The 27,469-nt window shown below is 41.9% G+C and overlaps 3 protein-coding genes across 8 annotated transcripts; 2 read left to right on the top strand and 1 right to left on the bottom strand.

Annotated features, from left to right (window-relative positions):
• Positions 1-244: 244 nt before the first annotated feature.
• Positions 245-3,754, top strand: LOC112216427 (FK506-binding protein 5). Of its 5 annotated transcripts, none has more exons than XM_042299779.1 (6): positions 261-322; positions 682-729; positions 864-2,931; positions 3,087-3,159; positions 3,247-3,342; positions 3,426-3,754. In XM_042299779.1, the coding sequence occupies exons 2-6, from the start codon at positions 687-689 to the stop codon at positions 3,525-3,527; spliced, it is 2,382 nt and encodes a 793-aa protein (XP_042155713.1). In that variant the 5' UTR covers positions 261-322; positions 682-686; the 3' UTR covers positions 3,528-3,754. The 5 variants fall into 5 exon arrangements, with proteins under 5 accessions (XP_024232164.2, XP_042155713.1, XP_042155714.1 ...); XM_042299780.1 differs by having other exon boundaries at positions 266-322; positions 687-729; XM_042299778.1 differs by having other exon boundaries at positions 267-322; positions 505-729.
• An 824-nt stretch (positions 3,755-4,578) lies between these two features.
• Positions 4,579-9,333, top strand: LOC112216428 (emerin). Its single transcript, XM_042299782.1, has 6 exons — positions 4,579-4,936; positions 5,187-5,288; positions 5,482-5,516; positions 5,685-5,767; positions 5,879-5,935; positions 8,406-9,333. Exons 1-6 carry the CDS (start codon positions 4,855-4,857, stop codon positions 8,626-8,628), a joined length of 582 nt encoding a protein of 193 aa, XP_042155716.1. The 5' UTR covers positions 4,579-4,854; the 3' UTR covers positions 8,629-9,333.
• Positions 9,334-16,565: 7,232 nt separating this feature from the next.
• LOC112216429 lies at positions 16,566-27,189 on the bottom strand. Of its 2 annotated transcripts, none has more exons than XM_024376399.2 (7): positions 26,536-27,189; positions 25,850-26,206; positions 20,952-21,263; positions 20,455-20,571; positions 19,988-20,185; positions 19,296-19,457; positions 16,566-19,010 (listed from the first exon to the last, which is right to left on the bottom strand). In XM_024376399.2, exons 1-7 carry the CDS (start codon positions 26,582-26,584, stop codon positions 18,955-18,957), a joined length of 1,251 nt encoding a protein of 416 aa, XP_024232167.1. In that variant the 5' UTR covers positions 26,585-27,189; the 3' UTR covers positions 16,566-18,954. The 2 variants fall into 2 exon arrangements, with proteins under 2 accessions (XP_024232167.1, XP_042155717.1); XM_042299783.1 differs by having other exon boundaries at positions 19,243-19,457.
• Between the last annotated feature and the right edge of the window lie 280 nt (positions 27,190-27,469).

Below are 27,469 nucleotides of genomic sequence, written 5' to 3' on the forward strand. Positions count from 1 at the left end.
ATAGATTATTTTAGTAAAGGAGAAATGCTCACTAACAGTGATGTAAACAAATTTCTGAGAAATAAGCTTTTTGTGTGCATGGAACATTTCTGGGATGTTTTATTTAAGCTCACGAAACATCGGATCAACACATTACATGTTGCGTTTATATTTTTGTTCAGTATAAATTAGGGCCTGTCCTATACAGACGATGCTTAATTTGATAGAGCCAGACACAGGCAGGGTGGAAGTGGTAGCCTACATCTCTGAGGGAGGGAGGGCTGGGTCTTGTGTTAGACATCAGAAAGTAAAACCACAGCACGGCTTATGTGCTAAATCTACGGTGAGTACATCAACATCTTCCTATGTGACTTTATTTATGAACAACCAAAGCCTTTAACAGAATTGGGTTTTGTGTCATTTCAATTTGCATATTTTTTTAAATTATTTTGTTGTTCTCTTTGTCCTGACTGTCACTACTTGTCGATGTGTTTTGATATATTTCTGCATCCCCTATTCTGACAGGAAGCTAGTTGAAGCAATAACAGACGAGAAACCTAACACACTTCCTGTCAGAAATCAGAAGAATTTTATTGTAAAAGATGCTTTCAAATGTTGCCGAAACGTGTCTCTTGGTAAATTGACTAACTTAAAAGGCACAGAAATCTTATGACATATAGTTTGACTTTACCTATTACCTAGGGAAGATGGAACAGAACTTTGCTGATTTGTTAACGGATGCATTTTCAGGTAAGCATTATGCAGGTTGAAGCTAGAGCACTGCAACTTCACTGACATTTAGTACAATCATTTCCTGAAAGTTACAAGAAATATATTATTGCTTGGGTTTTCTGTCATTATTCGCCATGTTGATGTTGTTGCAGACACATCCCTCCCATCTTTCCCTGAAGGAGGGTTCGACTTTGAGCCTCTTGATTTTGACGAAGCCAAGACAGAAATGTCCTCTGGAAGATTACCAGTGCTGAGAGAGGAAGAGGAAGATGTGGATGAAGGACAGGAAGAGGAAGAGCCTGGTGGAGAAACTGGAACTGTACCTGACCCTATCTCAGTGAAGACATATGATGTGAGTTTGACTGAAGAGGATACACAACATATTGATGATGAGGAGAAGTGGGAGGAGGAGGAAGAGGAGGGCAAGGAGGAAGAAGAAGAGGAGGAGGAGGGCAAGGAGGAGGAAGAGGAGGGCAAGGAGGAGGAAGAGGAGGAGGAGGGCAAGGAAGAGGAGGAGGAAGAGGAGGGCAAGGAAGAGGAGGAGGAAGATGAAGAGGAGATCACCTCAGGAGAAGAAGAGGACACAGGAATAGAGAACATTGGCTCCCCAGGGGGTAGGTCTGTGGTTGTTCACTGCGACGAAGAGAATATAGAAAATATCGTAACTACAGGACAACCTTTTGCCCAAGAGGAGAGGGAAAACCCCAACATCAGAAACATAGAGCAAGGTACTTACGAGAACAGCGATGTGAGTTGTTTTGAGGGTGTTACTGAAGATGTCACCATGGAGATCACAGCACATATAAGTGAAGGGATTGAAGAAGAGGAGAGACCGGCAGCTGAAGAAAACCAAGAGAAATCATCTGATTCAGACCTGGAGGTCCTGACAAGCTCTATCCCTGAAAACCAGAGAGAAGAGGGAAAGAAAGGAGTGAACTTACTCTCCCCACATTTTCCCCAGGAGAATGAAGAGGAAGAAGAGCAAGAGGAACCTGGAGCTCCAGAGATTGTTTCTGATTGTCCGGATCCCGCAGCAACACAGAATCTGCAATCTATTATGGTCAATACCTTTGTGGAACACCCGCATGAGGCGAAAATTAAGGACTTCCTAGGGGATGACCACCAAGAGGCAGGTGAAAGCTTTGCAGATTACCCCTCTGACTTCTTTCCAAGTGAATACGACAAGGATGGAGGGAAAGGGAGAGAGCGAAACAAAAATGGGAGCACACTGTCTAGTCCCTCTGAGGGTCATTTAAAGATAGACGAGAATGTCGACCCAGAGAGAGAGATAACCGAGCAGAAGGATAGCCATGTACAGGGAGAGGAAGATGAAAAGGTTGATGTGAGACCTGCTATCTCTCTGAGCGTAGAAGGCAAACAAGATTTTGCAGATTGTGCAATGTGTAATATCAATATTGACATTAGCATGAGCAAGATTATTGAAGACAATCTTGAAGCTGATAGCTCCAGTGATAGTTCCAGTGATAGCTCCACTGATAGCTCCAGTGATGGCTCCAGTGATGATGAGAAGGATAATGAAGAACACCCAGCCCTGCCAAGATACCAGGGTCTTCCTCAGAGAGACTGCAGATCTGATGTTTTACCTCTACCTGACTGGGAGGGTGGAGAGGAGAACATCTCCAAGCAGAGTGTTGCCGACCTGCATCTTTCAGACACCATCTCTGTCCCCACTTTTACCCTTCACAGTGAGGCTGGACTCAGTACAGCAGACGTAACCAGGTGTGACAGGGGTAAGAGGAGTCCAGGCAACATGTCATCATCTGACTCTGAGGATCATTTTCCGGGAGAATTTTGTACATTGGAGACTGAACTAAGAAAGGACAAAGGGGAGACTTGGATTTGGGGTAAAGAGGAGTATCTTCGAGAAATCCCGCCGGAGCTAGAAGGAAAGTTGGAGAACCACCTTCACACCAATATAAACTGGGACACAGGGGATAATAACGTGGACAGGAGTGGTTTCATTCTAGATTACCAGTACGAGGGGAGCGGAATCACAGTCGGAGAGGAACAATTTGCAGATGATGAAGAAGAGGAGGAGAGGAGTTGGAAACAAGAGAGAGTGAGAATCGAGGCATTCTACAAGTTTTATAATGACGAAGAGGAGGAGGCCATGGAAACAGAAGGTGCTTTTTCAAGGAGGAAGCCTAGAGTTCAGTTCTGCATGGATCCCCTGCCTCAAGTCATTGAATATACAGACAGGTAAGAGAAATTGCCTACATAAAATTACTCAAGACACCCGCCAACCAGGAAATGCTTATTTCTACTTGCACAAGACATGTCATTTGTACTGTCACTGTGGTAGATAGATAAGTGAAATAATTTCCTATATTACTGTCTGTCTACTGCGTTCTTAGCAGCAGTGACACGGATTTGGTCGACGGCGCATCTGACGGAGATGAGGACCTGGATTCTACAGCAAGGCTTGAAGTGAGAGCTCTCTCTCTCTCTCTCTCTCTCTCTCTCTCTCTCGCTTAGCCACCAGCAGCACATGACAATGCAGTGTGTCTATTTCAGGAGCAGCGTGAGCCTGAGACTCAGGGGAGTCAGAAGCCACAAGGAGAACTACAAGATCTCAGCAAAATAACTCGGACACACAGCAAGAGAGACTGGGTAAGTCTTTACCCCACAACTTTCTGTAAAAAAAGGGCTTCATGAAATTGATGGGATTCCTCTGACACACTGTGTTTGTGTAGTGTCTGAGGGTGCTGAAGTTCCTGCTGAAGATGGCCCTTTTGACATTGATTGGACTTTTGACATTCTGGTGGACAACAGACCTAAAGAACTTGGACTGGTGATCTGGACCAAATACAGTTTTTGCAAACGTCTGTACTGTATTGTCAATATGCCTATGCCTGAAAATAATTACATAATAAAGTAGCAGCAGCTAAGTAGAAAATGCTTACTTGTAAGGAAAATACTCTCTCCTTATACTGTAGTTGCTGTCACTTTTATTTTCATAATGTCTTCATCTGTTTTGATGGATAATAAAAAGGGGTCTATTTATATTCCTATTTAACTTTAAGGTTCAGCATTTTATATATTGTTTTACATCACAGATACCAGAAAGCTTGGCTTTTCCACACAAATATAAGCCTTATTGTCTAAATTCTCTGGTACTATGTGACTTTTGCTAGAGCGTAAGATATACCTAAGAAGCTGCTGTCACGGGTGAATGATTTTTTAAAGAGGAACCTGAAGCAACGTTGTAACAATCATATAAATAGAATAAATCAAACGGACATCCGCCATTCAAGTCAATGACGGTATAATGAGCGGACTGGTGGTCATTGGGAGTGTACCCACCCATAGGAGCAAAGCAGGAAGTAAAAGCAGGAAGTGCACCCATCAATATAAATCAAATTAATTTTATTTGTCACATGCTTTGTAAACAACAGGTGTAGACTAACAGTGAAATGCTTACTTATGCTGTGGATTTGTTGATCCAACTCAATTGACATTACAATACGTACATTCTATTGCATGAGCCACATCAGGTAATATAATGTAAATGAACAACTCTACATTACCATGGAAATTATCGCATCACAATAACAGGCAGCCATTGCGAGTGTACCAGTCAAACTGCCAGGGTAGTACCAAAGACAGTACAGTATGAAGAGGGGCCAAAACTACTTATCCAAATAGATTGTTTCTATTTCTTTAAAAAAATTCAAAATACAGATCAACAATTTACATTCTTATTTTATCCAAATATAAATCCCCGATGACACTTGTAGCCGATGTTAGCTAGCTAATCTCATGCGTTAGAAACACGTCGTCGGGTCTAACGGTCGTCTCGCACCGAACTGCGCATGTGCCAACCGTCAATTCAAACGCACTCCTTCGATTAAAATCTCGTTTGACGAAAATGAAAAACTGTTTGTTTCCATTTTCAAAAGCGTTCCCCGGAAGTCTCGCGATGTTACCCCTCTGGGTTTTTAGAAACTTTGTGGTTAGAGGGTCCAAGTCCGTTCTATTCATAATATTTCTATGGTAGCAATGTGTGGAAGTGGGTGGTGCCAGAACATTGTTGATTTTTGCAAATTAAACTGTAGTTAATGTAGCCAGTCAACACGAGTAATTTTCCGTTGCAATCAAAGAGCAAAATATATAGGCGACAGTATGGCCACACTGAGAAGTAAGTCTGACCAAGAAATCAGGGAACTGTTGGACGAGTATGGAATTAAGCACGGGCCTATCGTTGGTAAGTCATGCTTTCATTTTTTAACGTTAACGATAGCTAGCTAAGCTTACCCAGCCCATAGCTGAATAATGTTTTAGCAAGCTACTGTAGCTAATAATTCCTAGCCTACTGTGTAGGCCTGCCTAATAAATAGACTAACGTTATGTTTATGACCAGACAGTCTCAAATGTATTGAGGATATTATAATAGTCATGTAGCAATGGTTTCATTGCATTACTGAGCCACGTCTAACATTTCTGCATTTTTGGAGACACTACAAGACCCCTGTATGAAAAGAAGCTAAAAGAGGCCATGGCCAAAGACAAGAAAGTCACAAAACCATCCTCAGACAAAACCTTCTACAGAGAAGAGCGTAAGTTATACATGCATGATAACACAATGCTACATTATGTATACATATACTATCTTTAGACTGAGCTAAGTGGAAATCAGGAATTATATTTTTTGTCGTTTAGCAGAGGCTTTTATCCAGTGACTTACATGAGCAATGAGGGTTAAGTGCCTTGCTCAAGGGCACAGAGACAGTTTTTCTTTCTTCATTTCAGAGGAAGAAGTCACTTACGTTACCTATCGGACACCAGTAAGTATCCAACCTTGGGTTGATTCATTAGTTCACAGTTGCTTCTACATTGTAAATATGAATTTGTTCTTAACTGACTTGCCTAGTTAAATTAAAAATAAACACATCTTATAGCTGGAAAATCAAACAGTCTTACCATCAATTTTATTCTGTTTCTCATATTTGCAGGTTATAAGCGAAGGACCTTCAGGAGATGGAAAACCCTACATGAGGTCAAGACCAGAGTATAGTGAGATGGACTTTGTGGATGAGTACGTTTGTTTACAGATTTTTTGTTATCCAGTGTTTTTTTTTTTTATGGTCAGTTGATTTTAAAGTGGACCAATAAAAAACGAATCCCCTTGTTTCTCTCTCCTTTGCAGAAAACTCTATTCGAGATCAAGACCAGAGTACAGCAGTGGAAGGCAATACGTTGATGAGTGAGTCTCTTGTTTTGAAAGATTTCTAATTAATTATGTATAATAATGTTTTCATAGCTTGGTCCCAGATCAGTTGTTTTTTTTAATGCTGTCTATGCCAAGTCCTATGGTCGTTGTCATGCCGACGAGAACCATAGGAGTTGGCAATACTTGACAAACAGATACTGCATCTATGCTAATGTTCAGGGATGTGTGATTCCTACTTTTCTGACATTTATCCTCCATTCATATTCCGTGCCTTCAGAAAGTATTCAAACCCCTCGACTTATTCCACATTGTTGTGTTACAGCCTGAATTCAAAATGGATTCAATATTTGTTTTGTTTTTTCCTCACCCATATACACACACGATACCCCATAATGACAAAGTGTAAACACGTTTTAAGCCATTTTTGCAAATGTATTAAATTAAATACAGAAATCTAATTTACATAAGTATTCACACCCCTGAGTCAATACATGTTAGAATCACCTGTGGCAGCGATTACAGCTGTGAGTCTTTCTGGGTAAGTCTTAAGCTCTTTGCACACCTTGATTGTACAATGTTTTCCCATTATTCTTTTCAAAATTCTTTAAGCTCTGTCAAATTAGTTGTTGATCATTGCTAGGCAACCATTTAAGTCTTGCCATAGATTTTAAGATTTTAAGCAGATTTAAGTCAAAACTGTAACTTGGCCACTCAGGAATATTCACTTTCTTCTTGGTAAGCAACTCCAGTGTAGATTTAGCCTTGATTCAGGTTGTCTTGCTAAAAGGTGAATTAGTCTCCCAGTGGATAGCAAACTGAAACCAGGTTGTCCTCTAGTTTTGCCTGTACTTAGCGCCATTCAGTAAACATTTTTATAAAAATGTAAAAAACTCCCCCATCCTTAACGATTACAACCATACCTATAATATGATGCAGCCACCACTATGCTTGAAAATATGGAGAATGGTACTCAATGTGTTTTGGAAAGTTTTATATTCTGTACAGGCTTCCTTCTTTTCACAGTGAATTAGGTTAGTATTGTTGATCTATCCTCAGTTTTCTCCTATCACAGCCATTAAACTCTGTTTTAAAGTCACCATTGGTCTAATGGTTAAATCCCTTTGTGGTTTCCTTCCTCTCCGGCAACTGAGTTAGGAAGGATGCCTGTATCTTTGTAGTGACTGGGTGTATTGATACATCCAAAGTGTAATAAATAACTTCACCATGCTCAAAGGGGATATTCAATGTCTGCTTTAAAAAAAAAAATGTGTACCCATCTAGCAATAGGTGTCCTTCTCTGTGAGGCATTGGAAAACCTCCCTGGTCTTTGTGGTTGAATCTGTGTTTTGAAATTCACTTCTCGACTGAGGGACCTTACACTTATCTGTATGTGTGGGGTACAGAGATGAGGTAGTCATTCAAAAATCATGTTCAACACTTACTGCACATAGTAAGTCCATGCAGCTTATGTGACTTGTTAAGCACATTTTTACTCCTGAACTGATTTAGGCTTGAATACTTATTGACTAAAGATATTTCAGCTTCTCCTTTATTATTTGGGGAAAAAAAAAAATATATATATATATATATATATAAAAAAACATTCCACCCTCACATGTGGTATTGTGTGTAGGCCAGTGACACATCTCAATGGAATCCATTTTAAATTCAGGCTGTAACACAAGAAAATGTGGGGAAAGTCAAGGGGGTGTGAATACTTTCTGAAGGCACTGTATATACACTGAGCAAAACATTAAGGACACTCTTTCCATGACAGCATTCACCTAGTCAATCTATCATCCTTTATTGATGTCCCCTGTTAAATCCACTTCAATCAGTGTAGATGAAGGGGAGGAGACGGGTTAAAGAAGGATTTTTAAGCTTTGAGATTAAATGAGACATGGATTGTGTATCATTCAGAGGGTGAAGGGTCAAGACAAAATATTAAAGTGCCCTTGAACGGGGTATGGTAGTAGGTGCCAGGCGCACCGGTTTATCAGGACTGCAACGCTGTGGTTGTTTTTCCACACTCAACCGTTTCCTGTGTGTATCAAGAATGGTCCACCACCCAAAGGACATCCAGCCAACTTGACACAACTGTGAGGAAGCATTGCAGTCAACCACAGGAGGTTGTTGGCACCTTAATCGGGAGGACGGGCTCGCGGTAATGGCTGGAGCAGAATAAGTGGGATGATATCAAATACATGGTTTCCATGCATTTGATGCCATTTGCGCCGTTCCAGCCATTATTATGAGCCGTCCTCCTCTCAGCCGCCTCCACTGCAGTCAACATGGACCAGCATCCTGGTGGAAAGCTTTTGACACCTTGTAGAGTCCATGTCCCTGACGAATTGAGGCTGTTCTGACGGGAGGGGTACAACCTAATATTAGGAAGTTGTTCATAATGTTTGGTATACTCAGTGTACATGGAAACTGCTTTTCTATGTTCTGATCACATACCTGAATATAGTCATGTGAGACTAACACCCCCCCCCGTTTTCAGGCCCCATGTCTACAACACACCATCATACTCATCCTACTCCAAACCAACGCCTGTGGTGAAGTCTGGAGGTGTCGTTGTAAAGGAGGAAAAAACAGAGAGTTCTGGGAGACTGGTCCCTCTCTGGATCCAGTTTCTGGTCTTCCTGATCGTAGCCGGGTTCCTCTACTTCATATTTATCAACATGGAGTCCGTAGAGAGTAGCCCCTTTAACAGAATCCAATGATCACATTTTTACAAAATATGGGATAAGTTCATTAGGCAGAACATTTTAAAGAAAACAGTCCAAAATGGAAGTAAAACATTTTTTTTAACTCGTCCAATAATAAAATCACACATTTTCTGTTGGACAACGTTTTAAAACGTTTTGCTACAGTGTGAATGAATACGTCCCAGTGTTCATATTTTGACAGATGAATTATGGAAATCCCATGCCTGTCATTCTTTGTGCTTGTGGTTTATATAAAAAGGTGACTGACATTGGATTCTGCCAAAGGAAAGCCAGAACATTTCCTTCCGTCCAGACTTGTATTTAGTTACTAGATGATGTATAGTATTCTGTTATCATACAACTATGTTACCAAAATAGGGTGCTTCTACTATGGGTAATAGTACTGTGAGAAAGTGTCATCACTATCTTCATCATCTCCCAAAAAATGTAGTGTCCACAGCTCATAGTAAATACATCTACCACATATATATACATATATATATATACACATATATACATATATGTTAGTATCAAATCAGAAATACACAAAAGTATGTGGTCACCCCTTCAAATTGTTGGATTAGGCTATTTGTTGCTGACGGGTATAAAATTGAGCACACAGCCATGCAATCTCCATAGACAAACAGTAGAATGGCCACTTTCAACATCATTTCCTCAAATTTTTGCCCTGCTAGTGCTGCCCCAGTTAACTAAAAGTGCTGTTATTATGAAGTGGAAACGTCTAGGAGCAACAACAACGGCTCAGCCACAAAGTGTTAGGCTACACAAGCTCACAGAACGGGACCTGAGTGCTGAAGCGCCTAGAGTGTAAAAATCGTCTGTCCTCGGTTGCAACACTCACTATCGAGTTCCAAACTGCCTCTGGAAGCAATGTCAGCACAAGAACAGTTCGTCAGGAGCTTCTTGAAATTGGTTTCCATGGCCGAGCAGCCACACACAAGTATAAAGCTCACTGCCATTGGACTGAAGCAGTGGAAATCAGTTCTCTGAAGTGATGAATCACACTTCACCATCTGGGTTTGGCGGATGCCAGATCGCTACCTGCCCCAATGCATAGTGCCAACTGTAAAGTTTGGTGGACGAGGAATAATTGTCAGGGGCTGTTTTTCATGGTTCTAGTCCCCTTAATTACGGTGAAGGGAAATCTTTACACTACAGCATACAATGATATTCTAGATCATTCTGTGTTTCCAACTTTGTGGCAACAGTTTGGGGAAGGCCCTTACCTGTTTCAACATGACAATGCCCCTGTGCACCAAGCGAGGTCCATACAGAAATGGTTTGTCGACATGGGTGTGGAAGAACTTGACTGGCCTACACAGCCCTGACCAACCACATCGAACACCTTTGGGATGACGCCGACTGCGAGCAAGGCCTAATCGCCCAACCTCACTAATCCTTGTGGTTGAATGGAAGCAAGTCCCTGCAGAAATGTTCCAACATCTTGTGGAAAGCCTTCCCAGAAGAGTGGAGGCTGTTATAGCAGCAAAGGGAGGACCAACTCCATATTAATATCCGTGATATTGGAAAGAGATATTCGACAAACAGGTGTCCACATACTTTTGGTCATGTAGTGTATTATGATTTGGTAATGGCTATTTGTGTAAATGTCCTGACGCAATGTGCTATCTAGTTGTATAGTCTGGCTTAGTCAGCCATACGCAGTATCCTCGTATTCTCTCTGCATCCTGGCAGGGGGGGGTATACTACACATCAGCAACAAGGACTCTTGCCTAACTATTGTGAAAAACTATTTATTTGGAAGATAAGCTTGAAATGGGCATGGTCTAATTGAATCAAAAACACAAGTTAAGCTTTCTTCTTGAACATGAAAATCAATTGTTATTTTTGGTTGTTTTAAATGACATTAAAGTTCTAAATTCCAAGGTTCTAAATGGCATTACAGTTCTAAATTCCAAGGTTCTAAATGGCATTAAAGTTGAAAATGAAGTGCCTTAGCATTTTGACCTGTTAATGCTTCCATTCGCACTATTATACAAATGCAATTGCTGTGACACGTGTATTGTCATTCAAATGTTCAGTGTGGGAGGTGGTTCTGTTAATTGTCTTATGGTGACGTCACGAGTACATGTTTCTACACTTGCAGTATCATTTGTAATACTCACTTTGACGTTACCATACACTTGTCTGTTTTTTTATCAGAGATCACTTTGGTCACACAAGAATGTTTATTGAGCACATGCCGCGTCCCATATGGCACCCTATTCCCTATATAGTGCACTACTTTTGTAGTGGGAATAAATAGGATGCAGTCTACAAGTAAATACTTTTCAGCGAGACAGTAACTCTTCACATATTTTCTATCCAGCCATTTTGAGTCATTCCTATGAATCTCCCAACTTTAAAATAAATGTTTCTGTATCAAACAGAATTTCTGTCATTTCTTTCTTTAAAATGATTGAATACAGGTTAGTAGAGAATAAAATGTGATCACAGATAAATATTTTTTTATTTATTCCCAGCAACATACGGTGAACAGAACTTAGTGATAGCGGCGAATGTGGTAACTGAGTGGAATATAAAACCCTGACACACATAGATTCTAGATACTAAAAGGGCAAACTTGATCTACTAAAGATGGACATCGGCTAGTCAGTCCTCTACTGGAGATGGACATCGGCTAGTCAGTCCTCTACTGGAGATGGACATCGGCTAGTCAGTCCTCTACTGGAGATGGACATCGGCTAGTCAGTCCTCTACTGGAGATGGACATCGGCTAGTCAGTCCTCTACTGGAGATGGACATCGGCTAGTCAGTCCTCTACTGGAGATGGACATCGGCTAGTCAGTCCTCTACTGGAGATGGACATCGGCTAGTCAGTCCTCTACTGGAGATGGACATCGGCTAGTCAGTCCTCTACTGGAGATGGACATCGGCTAGTCAGTCCTCTACTGGAGATGGACATCGGCTAGTCAGTCCTCTACTGGAGATGGACATCGGCTAGTCAGTCCTCTACTGGAGATGGACATCGGCTAGTCAGTCCTCTACTGGAGATGGACATCGGCTAGTCAGTCCTCTACTGGAGATGGACATCGGCTAGTCAGTCCTCTACTGGAGATGGACATCGGCTAGTCAGTCCTCTACTGGAGATGGACATCGGCTAGTCAGTCCTCTACTGGAGATGGACATCGGCTAGTCAGTCCTCTACTGGAGATGGACATCGGCTAGTCAGTCCTCTACTGGAGATGGACATCGGCTAGTCAGTCCTCTACTGGAGATGGACATCGGCTAGTCAGTCCTCTACTGGAGATGGACATCGGCTAGTCAGTCCTCTACTGGAGATGGACATCGGCTAGTCAGTCCTCTACTGGAGATGGACATCGGCTAGTCAGTCCTCTACTGGAGATGGACATCGGCTAGTCAGTCCTCTACTGGAGATGGACATCGGCTAGTCAGTCCTCTACTGGAGATGGACATCGGCTAGTCAGTCCTCTACTGGAGATGGACATCGGCTAGTCAGTCCTCTACTGGAGATGGACATCGGCTAGTCAGTCTCTAGTGGAGATGGACATCGGCTAGTCAGTCTCTAGTGGAGATGGACATCGGCTAGTCAGTCCTCTACTGGAGATGGACATCGGCTAGTCATTCTCTAGTGGAGATGGACATCGGCTAGTCAGTCCTCTACTGGAGATGGACATCGGCTAGTCAATCTCTAGTGGAGATGGACATCGGCTAGTCAATCTCTAGTGGAGATGGACATCGGCTAGTCAGTCTCTAGTGGAGATGGACATCGGCTAGTCAGTCCTCTACTGGAGATGGACATCGGCTAGTCAGTCTACTAGAGATGGACATCGGCTAGTCAGTCTACTAGAGATGGACATCGGCTAGTCAGTCTACTAGAGATGGACATCGGCTAGTCAGTCTACTAGAGATGGACATCGGCTAGTCAGTCTACTAGAGATGGACATCGGCTAGTCAGTCTACTAGAGATGGACATCGGCTAGTCAGTCTACTAGAGATGGACATCGGCTAGTCAGTCTACTAGAGATGGACATCGGCTAGTCAGTCTACTAGAGATGGACATCGGCTAGTCAGTCTACTAGAGATGGACATCGGCTAGTCAGTCTACTAGAGATGGACATCGGCTAGTCAGTCTACTAGAGATGGACATCGGCTAGTCAGTCTACTAGAGATGGACATCGGCTAGTCAGTCTACTAGAGATGGGTCAGTCTACTAGAGATGGACATCGGCTAGTCAGTCTACTAGAGATGGACATCGGCTAGTCAGTCTACTAGAGATGGACATCGGCTAGTCAGTCTACTAGAGATGGACATCGGCTAGTCAGTCTACTAGAGATGGACATCGGCTAGTCAGTCTACTAGAGATGGACATCGGCTAGTCAGTCTACTAGAGATGGACATCGGCTAGTCAGTCTACTAGAGATGGACATCGGCTAGTCAGTCTACTAGAGATGGACATCGGCTAGTCAGTCTACTAGAGATGGACATCGGCTAGTCAGTCTACTAGAGATGGACATCGGCTAGTCAGTCTACTAGAGATGGACATGTCAGTCTACTAGAGATGGACATCGGCTAGTCAGTCTACTAGAGATGGACATCGGCTAGTCAGTCTACTAGAGATGGACATCGGCTAGTCAGTCTACTAGAGATGGACATCGGCTAGTCAGTCTACTAGGGATGGACATCGGCTAGTCAGTCCTCTAGTGGAGATGGACATCGGCTAGTCAGTCTACTAGAGATGGACATCGGCTAGTCAGTCTACTAGAGATGGACATCGGCTAGTCAGTCTACTAGAGATGGACATCGGCTGTCAGTCTACTAGAGATGGACATCGGCTAGTCAGTCTACTAGAGATGGACATCGGCTAGTCAGTCTACTAGAGATGGACATCGGCTAGTCAGTCTACTAGAGATGGACATCAGCTAGTCAGTCTACTAGAGATGGACATCAGCTAGTCAGTCTACTAGAGATGGACATCAGCTAGTCAGTCTACTAGAGATGGACATCAGCTAGTCAGTCTACTAGAGATGGACATCAGCTAGTCAGTCTACTAGAGATGGACATCAGCTAGTCAGTCTACTGGAGATGGACATCAGCTAGTCAGTCTACTAGAGATGGACATCAGCTAGTCAGTCTACTAGAGATGGACATCAGCTAGTCAGTCTACTAGAGATGGACATCAGCTAGTCAGTCTACTAGAGATGGACATCAGCTAGTCAGTCTCTAGTGGAGATGGACATCAGCTAGTCAGTCTACTAGAGATGGACATCAGCTAGTCAGTCCTCTAGTGGAGATGGACATCAGCTAGTCAGTCTACTAGAGATGGACATCAGCTAGTCAGTCTACTAGAGATGGACATCAGCTAGTCAGTCTACTAGAGATGGACATCAGCTAGTCAGTCTACTAGAGATGGACATCAGCTAGTCAGTCTCTAGTGTGGAGATGGACATCAGCTAGTCAGTCTCTAGTGGAGATGGACATCAGCTAGTCAGTCTACTAGAGATGGACATCAGCTAGTCAGTCTACTAGAGATGGACATCAGCTAGTCAGTCTACTAGAGATGGACATCAGCTAGTCAGTCTACTAGAGATGGACATCAGCTAGTCAGTCTCTAGTGGAGATGGACATCAGCTAGTCAGTCTACTAGAGATGGACATCAGCTAGTCAGTCTCTAGTGGAGATGGACATCAGCTAGTCAGTCTCTAGTGGAGATGGACATCAGCTAGTCAGTCTCTAGTGGAGATGGACATCAGCTAGTCAGTCTCTAGTGGAGATGGACATCAGCTAGTCAGTCTCTAGTGGAGATGGACATCAGCTAGTCAGTCTACTAGAGATGGACATCAGCTAGTCAGTCTACTAGAGATGGACATCAGCTAGTCAGTCTACTAGGGATGGACATCAGCTAGTCAGTCCTCTAGTGGAGATGGACATCAGCTAGTCAGTCTACTAGAGATGGACATCAGCTAGTCAGTCTACTAGAGATGGACATCAGCTGGTCAGTCTACTAGAGATGGACATCAGCTAGTCAGTCTACTAGAGATGGACATCAGCTAGTCAGTCTCTACTAGAGATGGACATCAGCTAGTCAGTCTCTAGTGGAGATGGACATCAGCTAGTCAGTCTACTAGAGATGGACATCAGCTAGTCAGTCCTCTAGTGGAGATGGACATCAGCTAGTCAGTCTACTAGAGATGGACATCAGCTAGTCAGTCTACTAGAGATGGACATCAGCTAGTCAGTCTACTAGAGATGGACATCAGCTAGTCAGTCTACTAGAGATGGACATCAGCTAGTCAGTCTCTAGTGGAGATGGACATCAGCTAGTCAGTCTCTAGTGGAGATGGACATCAGCTAGTCAGTCTACTAGAGATGGACATCAGCTAGTCAGTCTACTAGAGATGGACATCAGCTAGTCAGTCTACTAGAGATGGACATCAGCTAGTCAGTCTACTAGAGATGGACATCAGCTAGTCAGTCTCTAGTGGAGATGGACATCAGCTAGTCAGTCTACTAGAGATGGACATCAGCTAGTCAGTCTCTAGTGGAGATGGACATCAGCTAGTCAGTCTCTAGTGGAGATGGACATCAGCTAGTCAGTCTCTAGTGGAGATGGACATCAGCTAGTCAGTCTCTAGTGGAGATGGACATCAGCTAGTCAGTCTCTAGTGGAGATGGACATCAGCTAGTCAGTCTACTAGAGATGGACATCAGCTAGTCAGTCTACTAGAGATGGACATCAGCTAGTCAGTCTACTAGGGATGGACATCAGCTAGTCAGTCCTCTAGTGGAGATGGACATCAGCTAGTCAGTCTACTAGAGATGGACATCAGCTAGTCAGTCTACTAGAGATGGACATCAGCTAGTCAGTCTCTACTAGAGATGGACATCAGCTAGTCAGTCTCTAGTGGAGATGGACATCAGCTAGTCAGTCTACTAGAGATGGACATCAGCTAGTCAGTCCTCTAGTGGAGATGGACATCAGCTAGTCCGTCTACTAGAGATGGACATCAGCTAGTCAGTCTACTAGAGATGGACATCAGCTAGTCAGTCTACTAGAGATGGACATCAGCTAGTCAGTCTACTAGAGATGGACATCAGCTAGTCAGTCTACTAGAGATGGACATCAGCTAGTCAGTCTCTAGTGGAGATGGACATCAGCTAGTCAGTCTACTAGAGATGGACATCAGCTAGTCAGTCTCTAGTGGAGATGGACATCAGCTAGTCAGTCTCTAGTGGAGATGGACATCAGCTAGTCAGTCTCTAGTGGAGATGGACATCAGCTAGTCAGTCTCTAGTGGAGATGGACATCAGCTAGTCAGTCTCTAGTGGAGATGGACATCAGCTAGTCAGTCTCTAGTGGAGATGGACATCAGCTAGTCAGTCTCTAGTGGAGATGGACATCAGCTAGTCAGTCTACTAGAGATGGACATCAGCTAGTCAGTCTCTAGTGGAGATGGACATCAGCTAGTCAGTCTCGAGGAAATCAACTAGTCAGTCTCTAGTGGAGATGGACATCAGCTAGTCAGTCTCTAGTGGAGATGGACATCAGCTAGTCAGTCTAGTAGAGATGGACATCAGCAAGTCAGTCTCTACGGGAGATGGACATCAGCTAGTCAGTCTAGTAGAGATGGACATCAGCTAGTCAGTCTCTAGTGGAGATGGACATCAGCTAGTCAGTCTAGTAGAGATGGACATCAGCTAGTCAGTCTAGTAGAAATGGACATCAGCTAGTCAGTCTAGTAGAGATGGACATCAGCTAGTCAGTCTAGTAGAGATGGACATCAGCTAGTCAGTCTCTAGTGGAGATGGACATCAGCTAGTCAGTCTAGTAGAGATGGACATCAGCTAGTCAGTCTAGTAGAAATGGACATCAGCTAGTCAGTCTAGTAGAGATGGACATCAGCTAGTCAGTCTAGTAGAGATGGACATCAGCTAGTCAGTCTCTAGTGGAGATGGACATCAGCTAGTCAGTCTAGTAGAGATGGACATCAGCTAGTCAGTCTCTAGTGGAGATGGACATCAGCTAGTCAGTCTAGTAGAGATGGACATCAGCAAGTCAGTCTCTACGGGAGATGGACATCAATTAGTCTTGCAAATTCTAACTTCCAGATCGATCCGATCCTGGGCTTCCGAGGCTACATCATAACTACCAGCAAGATGATCCCAGCTCTGTTTGTGCTACCCCTCCTAACTATGGTCGCTTGGGTCACCTCTACTGAAACATAACTACACATTTATCTCACTAATCATGGACTGTTATCTGTGAAAACAACAATTCATGATCCTTGATGTAGCCTCCTGTTAATTTACAATCTTGTAAAATAAAAAAAATGGATTAAACTAATAAATAGTGTAAATACACAATGTATTAACAAGAGACCTGAAGAGAACAAATTGATTTCACAGTCAAAGCTTTGTCTGAATACCAGTATCATCAAAAACGGCTAGCCTGGTCCCAGATCTGTTTATGCCATGTTGCCCACTCCTGTGGTCATTGTCTTACCAACAGTGGCAAAACAGCACAAACTGATCTGGGACCAGGCTATCAAACTACTCCACCAATCAGGAGTGGTTGCTGCCAGACTGAAAGCATCCATCCACATGCTTACAAACCGAAACAGTTCGGAAGTTTGTGTTTATATTATGACAATTGTGACGTTTTTGAATGTTGTTCATGCACACATTTTTTTTAGGCGAACCGAACCCCTTCGTCGGTGATTGATCAATAGCAGAGATTATTCCGTAAAGTCTGTTCCAATTCATAAAAGAGACCTCGCTTTATGCCCTGGGGGGAATCCCCGTCACCATCTTGGCGGGCGGTCCAAATTATTAGCAAGGGAAGTTTGCAACGTCCAGCCCCTCGTTTTTAGACGAGTGTTTGTAATCTATGTATGCTTGTGTTCCCTCATGTGCTTTATGTATTGATTTGTTGTTAATACATTTTTTAATTTTAATTAAAAATAAAAAGCTTGTGTACAATTATGTTCACTTCGGGGCCTGAAACTCCCCATAATTCAATTCGCGGCGATTGTACATCCACTTAAGAAAAGTATGCCAAAAATTAAAACAACATATGGAGTCAACATACACGTGTAAGTAAAAACGAATGTTAAATAAGTCAGAAATTGTGCTACTAATGCACAAACATGTCTCATAAAAGTAATGTTTTTGTTTGGTTAGCTTTTGGAAAATGTATAAATAAAACATTTTCCTTCTTCGGAAGTTCCAACTAGGCAGGCTAATGTTATTTAGCTAATACATTTTCTAGCTATCATATAGTAGGCGTATATTAATACGTATATATGTAATGTAAGTAGACATGCAATCATAATTGGCTGAAAACATAATCATAACGGGATGAACGAGGGACGAATTTCCGGGCAAGGGCGGTCTATTTAAAAATCATTCCTTCCTCCCTCGCCCTCCAAGTGTATTACTCGTCTTTTGTCATGACACGTCATCACAAGTGTCCACTTAATTTCAATGCTGAGGGGATAGGGTGCTTTTCGGTCTTCAAACCGACATGTTGTCATGCACATTATTTTCATTGCGAAATACTGCACCAAACATCTTAGTTAGATGTAAAAAAAAATAAAAAAATTACGCGACTAAAGTCTCTTGAGAAAAAACGTAAAAAAAATGCAGATTTCTTTAGTTACTGTATCTTAGATTAATTCAGACTATTGTGAGGAAGTGTATACTGGCTACGGCGCCTCAAACTGGACAAACAGTACTACTGCCTCTTGTTTTTCAAGCGAAGGTCTTTTAAGGGAGTACGCGACCACACTCGTTCGGTTGCCTAGCCGAACTGCGGTATGCTGACGCCTTAAAGTGAATCAATCTTCAGTCCAACAAGTGTCCGCTGTTCTCTTGTTGACGTCAATAGTGAAAAAGTTTAACTGACCGTCAGTCTTATTCAACCATCATTTAACAATTAAAATCATTGGCATTGGAACTTAGTGCTCAGTCGAATTCATGTCCAGTCTCGTCAGTTGTACCTGAATTTTTGTCATGAGAACTGGCCTAGAAAAGCCAAAGTGTCCCATAGGGTCATTGTCCTTTTATAGTTAGTTGATTGTAGTGTTCATTACAGTGTGCCTGGTATATGTATGATGGCTTAACATATCTACCTACAAGTGTTGTTGTCATGTTCTAATGCAGGATTCTACCAGGTTCTAGTAGATGTCGTGTGTATGGCTCCTACGCAGTGCTTTGGTACTCGTCTTGTGTCACTATCTCTGTCTGTGACCCATCCCTGAGGAAGGTTGTCAAGCTCAGGAATGTCTGCATTGTGGGTTCCATCTTGATGGTTCTCTCACAAACACATGGTCCTTCTCTTTATCCAATATATCTGCCCAGCTCATCATCCAAGGCAACGTACGTGTTGTCCACACCTGTTGGTCAAATCAGACATGTAAATAGATGCGTCAGTCTGTTAGTGGTTATACAGGATGATTCTTCTAAATTAACTTGACCATGGTAAGCAAAGATAGCCAAGAATCCAAACTGATAAGCCCAGTTTCACCAGTGTTACTATCCGTTTAGTTTAAGTCAAATTATTTTCAAAGAGGAAAATATGGAATTGGGTTTACTTTCTGATTTGAATGGAATTGAAATGGAACTGACCCCAACCTGGATTCCAGGATAAAAGCTAGGTGTGAGACGATACAAGGACTCACAGGTTCTGGTCTCTAGCTCTAGCGCCAAGGGGTTCTCCCGTTGCTTGCAGAGCTTGACTCTGGCAACGATGATGATGATGATGACGATGACGAGAGCCACAAAGAAGGTCAGAGCAGAAGCTAGCCAGCTGATCACCATAAGGCTCAACACTGGGTCTGGGTCTGATGAGGGTGGACGCAACACAGATGGACAGACAATGTTTTATATTACAGTCAATAACTTCCAGGTCTCAGGGTGGGTGGACACAAACAAACACGAATATACACTACGTGACCAAAAGTATGTGGACACCTGCACGTCGAACATCTTTTTTTTTTTTTAAATCATGGGCATCAATGTGTACTTGGTACCCTTCCCCAGATCCGTGTCTAGACACAATCCTGTCTCAGAGCTCTACAGACAATTCTTTTGACCTCATGGCTTGTTTTTTTTTTACTCTGACATGCACCGTCAACTGTGGGAGCTTACAAAGACAGGTGTGTGCCTTTCCAAATCATGTCCAATCAATTGAATTTACAACAGGTGGAAACATCTCAAGGATGATCAATGGAAACAAAAAACTGCTGATGCACAACAACATTTTGAAATTGCATATTTTCTATTCTACTATTCTATTTCTATTCTACTATTTTGGGGGAAGTTGATCCGAGGGCTTCATCCCTGCCGTAGATGCTGACTGACCTGCCCTCACCTCTGATGGAGATAGGAAGCGGTTGGCTCTCCCGGGACACGAAGATTCTCCCGTCAAGCTGGACCATATAGAGACAGTAATAGTAGCCCTCGTTGGAGAGCTGTGCGTTTGAGAAGCTGAAGGTGACAGCGGGAGTAAGGGCGGGCAGCGACTGGCGTACCGTGTCGTTGGAGCGGATCAGACGCAGCTGGAAGGAACCTCAATAAGGAAATAAAACAATTGTGTTATCCTGGATAGTTTTTGTAAATGTAGCTATGTACTGCTTGTTCTTGCCTATATGGGACTGTTTTCCTGAGACAGCTTAGCACTAGACTAAAAAGCTTTCTTATTGGAGAATCTCCATTGAAATGGCTATTTAGTCCAGGCCTAGGCTTAATGTCAAAATAAACCAGAATTAGTATTATTATTTTAAAAAAATTTATGGTAAAATAAATCAAATCAATTAATGTATCAATCAATTAAGCTACCTCCAGGATACTGCTTCTCAGTGAAGCAGGTGATGCTGAAGCTGTGGCCTTTGATGACAGAGCCTGTGGGAGCCTCGATGGACGTGTTGTACCAGTGCCGAGGGGTGAGCAGCTCCACTGACGAGATGGGAGGGAGACAGGGGGTTTTGGATCAATTTGACCCGTCATTGAGTTTCGGGACAGATCAAAATGACAAAAAACAAAGTCAGTCTTTTTCTTCTTTGTTACTGGAAAAGATGTCAGGATCTCATGACAAAACCAAAATGATAAAAGATAAGTTCAGTAGGGAGAACAGAGTGAAACGAGGCAGTACTACCTGTCCTGAACTCGTCCAATAAACATCCTTTAAAAGTTGTCCCTTTTTATGTGTCAAAAACATTTCTCTACATTGTGCCCTAATGAACTTTAAAGCATACTATAGTAAATCCCTTTTTCCTCTTCCATTGGAGCAAATCCCTTCCATCTTCCTCTAACTGAACAGGCCCTAGATGACTCACCCACAGTGATGTTGATAGAGTTGCTGGGTGGAGAGCTGAGCATGGAGGAGGAGGGAGGGATACCCTTGATCCTGTACAGACAGCTATAGCTGCCCTGTTGAGTAGTCTTCTGGTTTGGCAGAGTAAACTCCACCCTGGACTGTTCAAAGGCCACCCGCTGAGTCATCAACGGGTTGGCTATGCCCCTCTTATACAGGTCGAAGTAATTCAGGTGGTGGCCCTGTAGCACAGTACAGCTGAAGCGAACCGCCTCCCCGGGAGAGAAGACGGTGTGAGGGGAGAGCAGGGACAGGGTGGGCATCAACAGTGTACCTGTCAGGGAGACAGAAAAAGTATTCAGAAAGTATTCATACCCCTTGACTTATTCCACATTTTGTTATGTTACAGCCTGAATTCAAAATTGATTAAATGTATCATTTTTTTCTCACCAATCTACACACAATACCCCATAATTAAACACGTTTTTAGAAAATGTTGCCTATTTATTGACAATGAAATACTGAAATCTCATTTACATGAGATTTTCACACCCCTGAGTCAATACATGTTAGAATCACCTTTGGCAGAGATTACAGCTGTGAGGTCTTTCTGGGTAACTCGAAGAACATTCTACAACTGGATTGTGCAACATTCGCCCATTATTCGTTTGAAAATGATTCAATCTCTGTCAAATTGGTTGATCATTGCTAGACAACCATTTTCACGTCTTGCCATAGATTTAAAAACTCTACAGGAGTGGCAGAAAGCTTAAATTGTTGTTAATCCAACTGCACTGTCCAATGTACAGTAGCTATTACAGTGAAAGAATACCATGCTATTGTTTGAGGAGAGTGCACAATTATGAACTTGAAAAGTTATTACTAAACCAATTAGGTACATTTGGGCAGACTTGATACAACATTTTGAACAGAAATGTTATGGTTAATTGGATCAGTTTAAAACGGTGCGCATACACTGCTGCCATCTAGTGGCCAAACTCTAAATTGCACCTGGGCTGGAATAATACATTATGGCCTTTCTTTTGCATTTCAAAGATGGTACAAAAAAAAAAATACAAAACATGGTTGGTTTTTTCTTTGTATCATCTTTTACCAGATCTAATGTGTTTTATTCTCCTACATTAATTTCACATTTCCACAAACTTTAAAGTGTTTCCTTTCAAATGGTATCAATAATATGCATATCCTTGCTTCAGTTCCTAAGCTACAGGGAGTTAGATTTGCGTGTCATTTTAGGTGAAAAATTTTAAGAAAGGGGGGCGGATCCTTAAGAGGTAGATTTAAGTCAAAACTGTAACTCGGCCACTCAGGAGTATTCACTGTCTTCTTGGTGAGCGACTGCAGTATAGATTTGGCCTTATGTTTTAGGTTATTGTCCTGATGAAAGGTGAATTCATTTCCCGGTGTCTGGTGGAAAGCGGACTGAACCAGGTTTTCCTCTAGGATGTTGCTTGTGCTTAGCTCCATTCCGTTTCTTTTTTTTTTTATCTTGAAACTCCCCAGTACTTAACAAATACAAGCATACCCATAACATGGTGCAGCTACCACTATGCTTAAAAATATGGAGAGTGGTACTCAGCAATGTGTTGTGTTGGATTTGCCCCAAATGTAACATTTTGTATTCAGGACAAAAAAATGTATTGCTTTGTGACATTTTTTGCAGTATTACTTCAGTCCCTTGTTGCAAACGGGATGCATTTTTTAAAATGTTTTTAAAAATTCTATACACAGGATTCCTTTTTAATTCTGTCAATTAGGTTTTATTGTGGAGTAACTACAATGTTGTTGATCCATCTTCAGTTTCCTCCTATCAAAGCCATTAAACTCTGTAACTATTTTAAAATTCACCACTGGCCTCATGGTGAAATCCTTGTGCGGTTTCCTTCCTCTCAGGCATCTGAGTTACGCCTGTATCTTTGTAGTGACTGGGTATGTTAATACACCATCCAAAGTGTAATTAAATAACTTCACCATGCTCTAAGGGATACTTTTTTTTACCCATCTACCAAATAGGTGATCTTCTTTGCGAGGTTTTGGAAACCTCCCCCCTCCTGGTCTTTGTGGTTGAATCTGTGTTTCACTGAATGAATGACGTCAATTGATGAATGGGTGAAAACCAGATAGAAACTGAAAATTGTGCACATGACTTCACAAATATATTTGAACGAACTGAATAATGATGATTGAGTTTAGAACAACAGTGTATGAATTGCTTTTCCTCTGTCCCATGTGCACAAAGGCTCACACCTGGACAAATATACTTTATATTTTATTTTTTACTTTGTCAGAAGAAGCTGTAACTGGACTGTAGAATATGACTAACTATAACTGTTGTTACACAATAATGTTTTTAAAAGATAAACTAAAATGTTACATACATTTTTCATTAAATTCTTACTGTAAAATATGTGCGTTGACTGAATATACGCGATTGGTGTCTGCTAAATGAATGAGTCGATGACGCAGCCATATATCCTCAGCTACTAAGCACAGATAAATACAACTCAAAACATGCTATTCTGTTCTTTTGAAATACATTGTCTTAGTATCATGTTTTTTTATGACCTTCCTAAATGAAAGCCTCATATGGAGGCAGACAATGTGGTCTTGAATAGAGTGAGGGGTGCAGTGAAATACATATAAAGAGTCATCTGGTCTCTTTGAAGCGAGAGGAATGCAACAAGAGCCCCAAGTATTCTTTCACAATAGCTGGCCTTATGTTATCTGCAGTTTTGCGCTGGGAACTGTCCCACTCCATGATAGACGAGCAACCACTCTTTGTTTATGTAAATGGACTGTATCCTTTTTTTGGAAAATCGTCAGTCCACGTGAAGTGTAATTGCGCCATTACTCAAGTTCTCTCAACTACCCGCCAGCTGATTCTTTTTGTCCGGAAGCAGGACTATAGTGCGAGAGGAGAGAGACTCTCAGACAGAAACATTCACAGCTCCATTAATTTACAAAGGGATAGGTGTGAAAATCCCCCAATTTGTGCCAGGAATGGGTTTATCCTGCTGATGAATGAATTAATCATTATGTTATGTTACCGAACAGATGACAACAACAGAAAGAAGCATCTTGATTTACAGAATTTCCCTCACTAAGAGAACAACATTTTTTGCAAAAGTAGCCCAATTAGCTGGAAGGACGGGGCATCTTCTTGTTGCACGGTGCTGAAGTTTCTAACTGCTGCCTGTCAAACCCATACAGCACTGTGAAACCACTAAAATAATCCTAAATAAAATATCAACAAGAGAATGTAGAATGGAACAAGTCACATTTGAATTGAAATAACCAGATGTAATTGAAACGACCAAATGTCGGTCGGCCTTTAACCATCCAAATATTTCATACAATATTCTGCCCATGTTGGGATTTGGCTTGCTTGATCTTCTCCCCTTTTGCTTCCCATTGACCAAAAATGAAATATATAATTCCATTTTAATCATGAAGTGTACTCACAATTAGAAGTCGACCGATTATGATTTTAACGCCGATACCGATTATTGGAAGACTTTTTTTTATTTTTTTAAGTCGATACCAATTAATCGGCCGATTTAATTTGTTTATTTAATTTGCAAAAATGACAATTACAACAATACTGAATGAACACTTATTTTAACTTAATATAATACATCAATAATCAATTTAGCCTCAAATAAATAATGAAACATGTTCAATTTGGTTTAAATAATGCAAAAACAAAGTGTTGGAGATGAAAGTAAAAGTGCAATATGTGCCATGTAAAAAAGCTAACATTTAAGTTCCTTGCTCAGAACATGAAAGCTGGTGGTTCCTTTTAACACGAGTCTTCAATATTCCCAGGTAAGAAGTTTTAGGTTGTAGTTATTATAGGAATTATAGGACTATATCTCTCCATACCATTTGTATTTCATATACCTTGGACTATTGGATGTCCTTATAGGCACTTTAGTATTGCCAGTGTAACAGTATAGCTTCCATCCCGCTCCTCGCCCCTACCTGGGCTCGAACCAGGAACACATCGACAACAGTCACCCCTCGAAGCATCGTTACCCATCGCTCCACAAAAGCCGCGGCCCTTGCAGAGCAAGGGGAAGAACTACTTCAAGGTCTCAGAGCGAGTGACGTCACCGATTGAAACGCTTTTAGCCCGCATCCCGCTACCTAGCTAGCCATTTCACATCATTTACACCAGCCTAATCTCAGGAGTTGATAGGCTTGAAGTCATAAACAGCTCAATGCTTGAAGCACAGCAAAGAGCTGCTGGCAAACGCACGAAAGTGCTGTTTGAATGAATGCTTACGAGCCTGCTGCTGCCTACCACCGCTCAGTCAGACTGCTCTATCAAATATCAAATCATAGACTTAATTATAACATAATAACACACAGAAATACAAGCCTTAGGTCATTAATATGGTCAAATCCGGAAACTATCATTTCCGGAAAACAAAACGTTTATTCTTTCAGTGAAATACGGAACCGTTTCGTATTTTATATAACGGGTGGCATCCATAAGTCTAAATATTCCTGTTACATTGCACAACCTTCATGTTATGTCATAATTACGTAAAATTCTGGCAAATTAGTTTGCAACGAGCCAGGCGGCCCAAACTGTTGCATATACCCTGACTCTGCGTGCAATGAACGCAATAGAAGTGACAACATGGTATGATGCAACTTTAAATTGAGGAAGCACTGTACAAACACATCACACGCATATTATCAATTCTTAAAACATTACTATTGTTAATATGTATTACTTAATTACATTCCAACGTGGAAATGTTTTCTGTCCCATAACAACAACAAAAAAACTATTTTAGGTGTCTTTACCTCCAGAAGCATGGCTTCCCCAGATCTGTTTAAACAATTTCAACTGATCTGGTACCAGGCTATACTCCTGGGACTCAGTCTCACCTGAACATTTCACCCCAGCGTCATTATCATGGGTGCAGGTGGGGTTCCCGTTGACGACCCTGGGACACTGCGTCAGGCTCGTCTCTTGGCCCGAACAGTTGACGTGCCTCAGCCAGATCTCTCCGGTGCCCCTTCCAAACGCAGCTCCACGGACGGCTTTATCAGCCAGCCCACAGTCCAGCTCCTTGCACAACACGTCAGCATCTGTCAGGTCCCAGCCTTTGTCACACACTGTCCCCCACTGATTCCCCTGGAGCAGCTCCACGCGCCCCGCACAGTCACTGTCCCCACGGACTAGACGGATGAACGAAAAGCCATCTGCAGCTGGAATTATTCTGAGTGACACACCGTCTGCACCTACCCCATCCCAAGTAACAAGAGCACAGCCTGTATAACAAGAGCACAGCCTGTACAACAAGAGCACAGCCTGTACAACAAGAGCACAGCCTTTATGGGAACAGCAACAGAAAGAGTGAGGAAAACTGTACATTTGATCTACAATCTTGACAATACTTCAGCAAAAGTAGTCATATCGATGTTAGCTGCTACAGTATCAGTACTCAAGGTTGTCTCTGATACTTAACTCATCACACAAGCATATTGAAATACTTAAACTAGCTCATTCTAAAATTAACAAATTATACCACACAGAAAATGTTTTAAAAAAATATCGAATGATCACTGACCTACTAGTGTTGCAAGGACAAGTAGAATATTCAGCATCTTTGTCATCATTTAATTTGACCGCAAGTCGAGAGATGATACTGCTGAAGTTGAGCTTGATGCGGTTTTCGGGGAGGGGGCGGTCTACTCAAACTGCACCCAAAAGTGGAGTGGAGACCTTCAACTTGAGACCACTATAGTTGACTAACTAGTCAAAATTACCGTAATACTATCTGAAGGATTTCGGTGTGTTAGCCTGTAGTACAGCTGACTACAACATACCTACTCGCTGTCAGGCATCTAGCTAAATTTCTTCAGTCACCGACACTGTTTGATCATGCCTGGTTAGTTTAGCTGGCTAACTTCAGGTCCGTCCCGGTCCTTTCTTTCACATTTCATAACGTATATCAAACATATACAAAATATCAAACCGAGAAAACTACTCCCATGTCGTAACTATTAATATTATTTAACTACAAAACCTTGTTTTAAAGAACGCGAAAGTTCTATAGTTAATAACATAAATTATTCAATATGTAGATACAGTATTATTGGTCATCGATATTTAATCACGCCAAGCTATCAGGGAATCCTTTCGAAAGATTTGTTTGAATTAAAAAAATAATAATTTAAAAAAAAAAATCTTTTCGGAAAAAACTAGCAAGACACATATCCGCCTGGCGTTGCATTTACGTAATTACGTACGGAATTATACCAGTGTTTTGGGAACTACATTACCGTGAGCAACTATAGTGGAATCGGAGGTTCGCCTTCAAAATAAATGGCCGCCAATGAAACATGTAAACTGATTTGAATAGTGGAATAATGCCACAATTAGAGTAAATAAAGGTGAACGAGTTTGGAATGTTGTTACATATATTCAACAAAACTAAATAATAAAGTTAATTTTTTACAAGAATAATCTGTGCAAATCGCACTGTGGATGTATTTGGATTC

The sequence above is a fragment of the Oncorhynchus tshawytscha genome, linkage group LG16 (genome assembly GCF_018296145.1).
Source record: "Oncorhynchus tshawytscha isolate Ot180627B linkage group LG16, Otsh_v2.0, whole genome shotgun sequence".
In the NCBI taxonomy this organism is placed as follows: Eukaryota; Metazoa; Chordata; class Actinopteri; order Salmoniformes; family Salmonidae; genus Oncorhynchus; species Oncorhynchus tshawytscha.

What these genes read in the sequence shown, in the direction of transcription:
- LOC112216427 (XM_042299779.1), top strand. Translation starts at nt 687, where the DNA reads ATGGAACAGAACTTTGCTGATTTGTTAACGGATGCATTTTCAG. An exon ending in GTTAACGGATGCATTTTCAG is followed by an intron (nt 730 to 863) that starts GTAAGCATTATG and finishes ATGTTGTTGCAG; the next exon opens with ACACATCCCTCCCATCTTTC. An exon ending in CACACAGCAAGAGAGACTGG is followed by an intron (nt 3,343 to 3,425) that starts GTAAGTCTTTAC and finishes GTGTTTGTGTAG; the next exon opens with TGTCTGAGGGTGCTGAAGTT.
- LOC112216428 (XM_042299782.1), top strand. Translation starts at nt 4,855, where the DNA reads ATGGCCACACTGAGAAGTAAGTCTGACCAAGAAATCAGGGAACTGTTG. An exon ending in TAAGCACGGGCCTATCGTTG is followed by an intron (nt 4,937 to 5,186) that starts GTAAGTCATGCT and finishes GCATTTTTGGAG; the next exon opens with ACACTACAAGACCCCTGTAT. An exon ending in AACCTTCTACAGAGAAGAGC is followed by an intron (nt 5,289 to 5,481) that starts GTAAGTTATACA and finishes TCTTCATTTCAG; the next exon opens with AGGAAGAAGTCACTTACGTT.
- LOC112216429 (XM_042299783.1), bottom strand. Translation starts at nt 26,584, where the DNA reads ATGATGACAAAGATGCTGAATATTCTACTTGTCCTTGCAACACTAGTA. An exon ending in GCTTCCTATCTCCATCAGAG is followed by an intron (nt 19,458 to 19,987) that starts GTGAGGGCAGGT and finishes CACCCTCATCAG; the next exon opens with ACCCAGACCCAGTGTTGAGC. An exon ending in ATCCTGGAATCCAGGTTGGG is followed by an intron (nt 19,011 to 19,242) that starts GTCAGTTCCATT and finishes TTTGACCAACAG; the next exon opens with GTGTGGACAACACGTACGTT.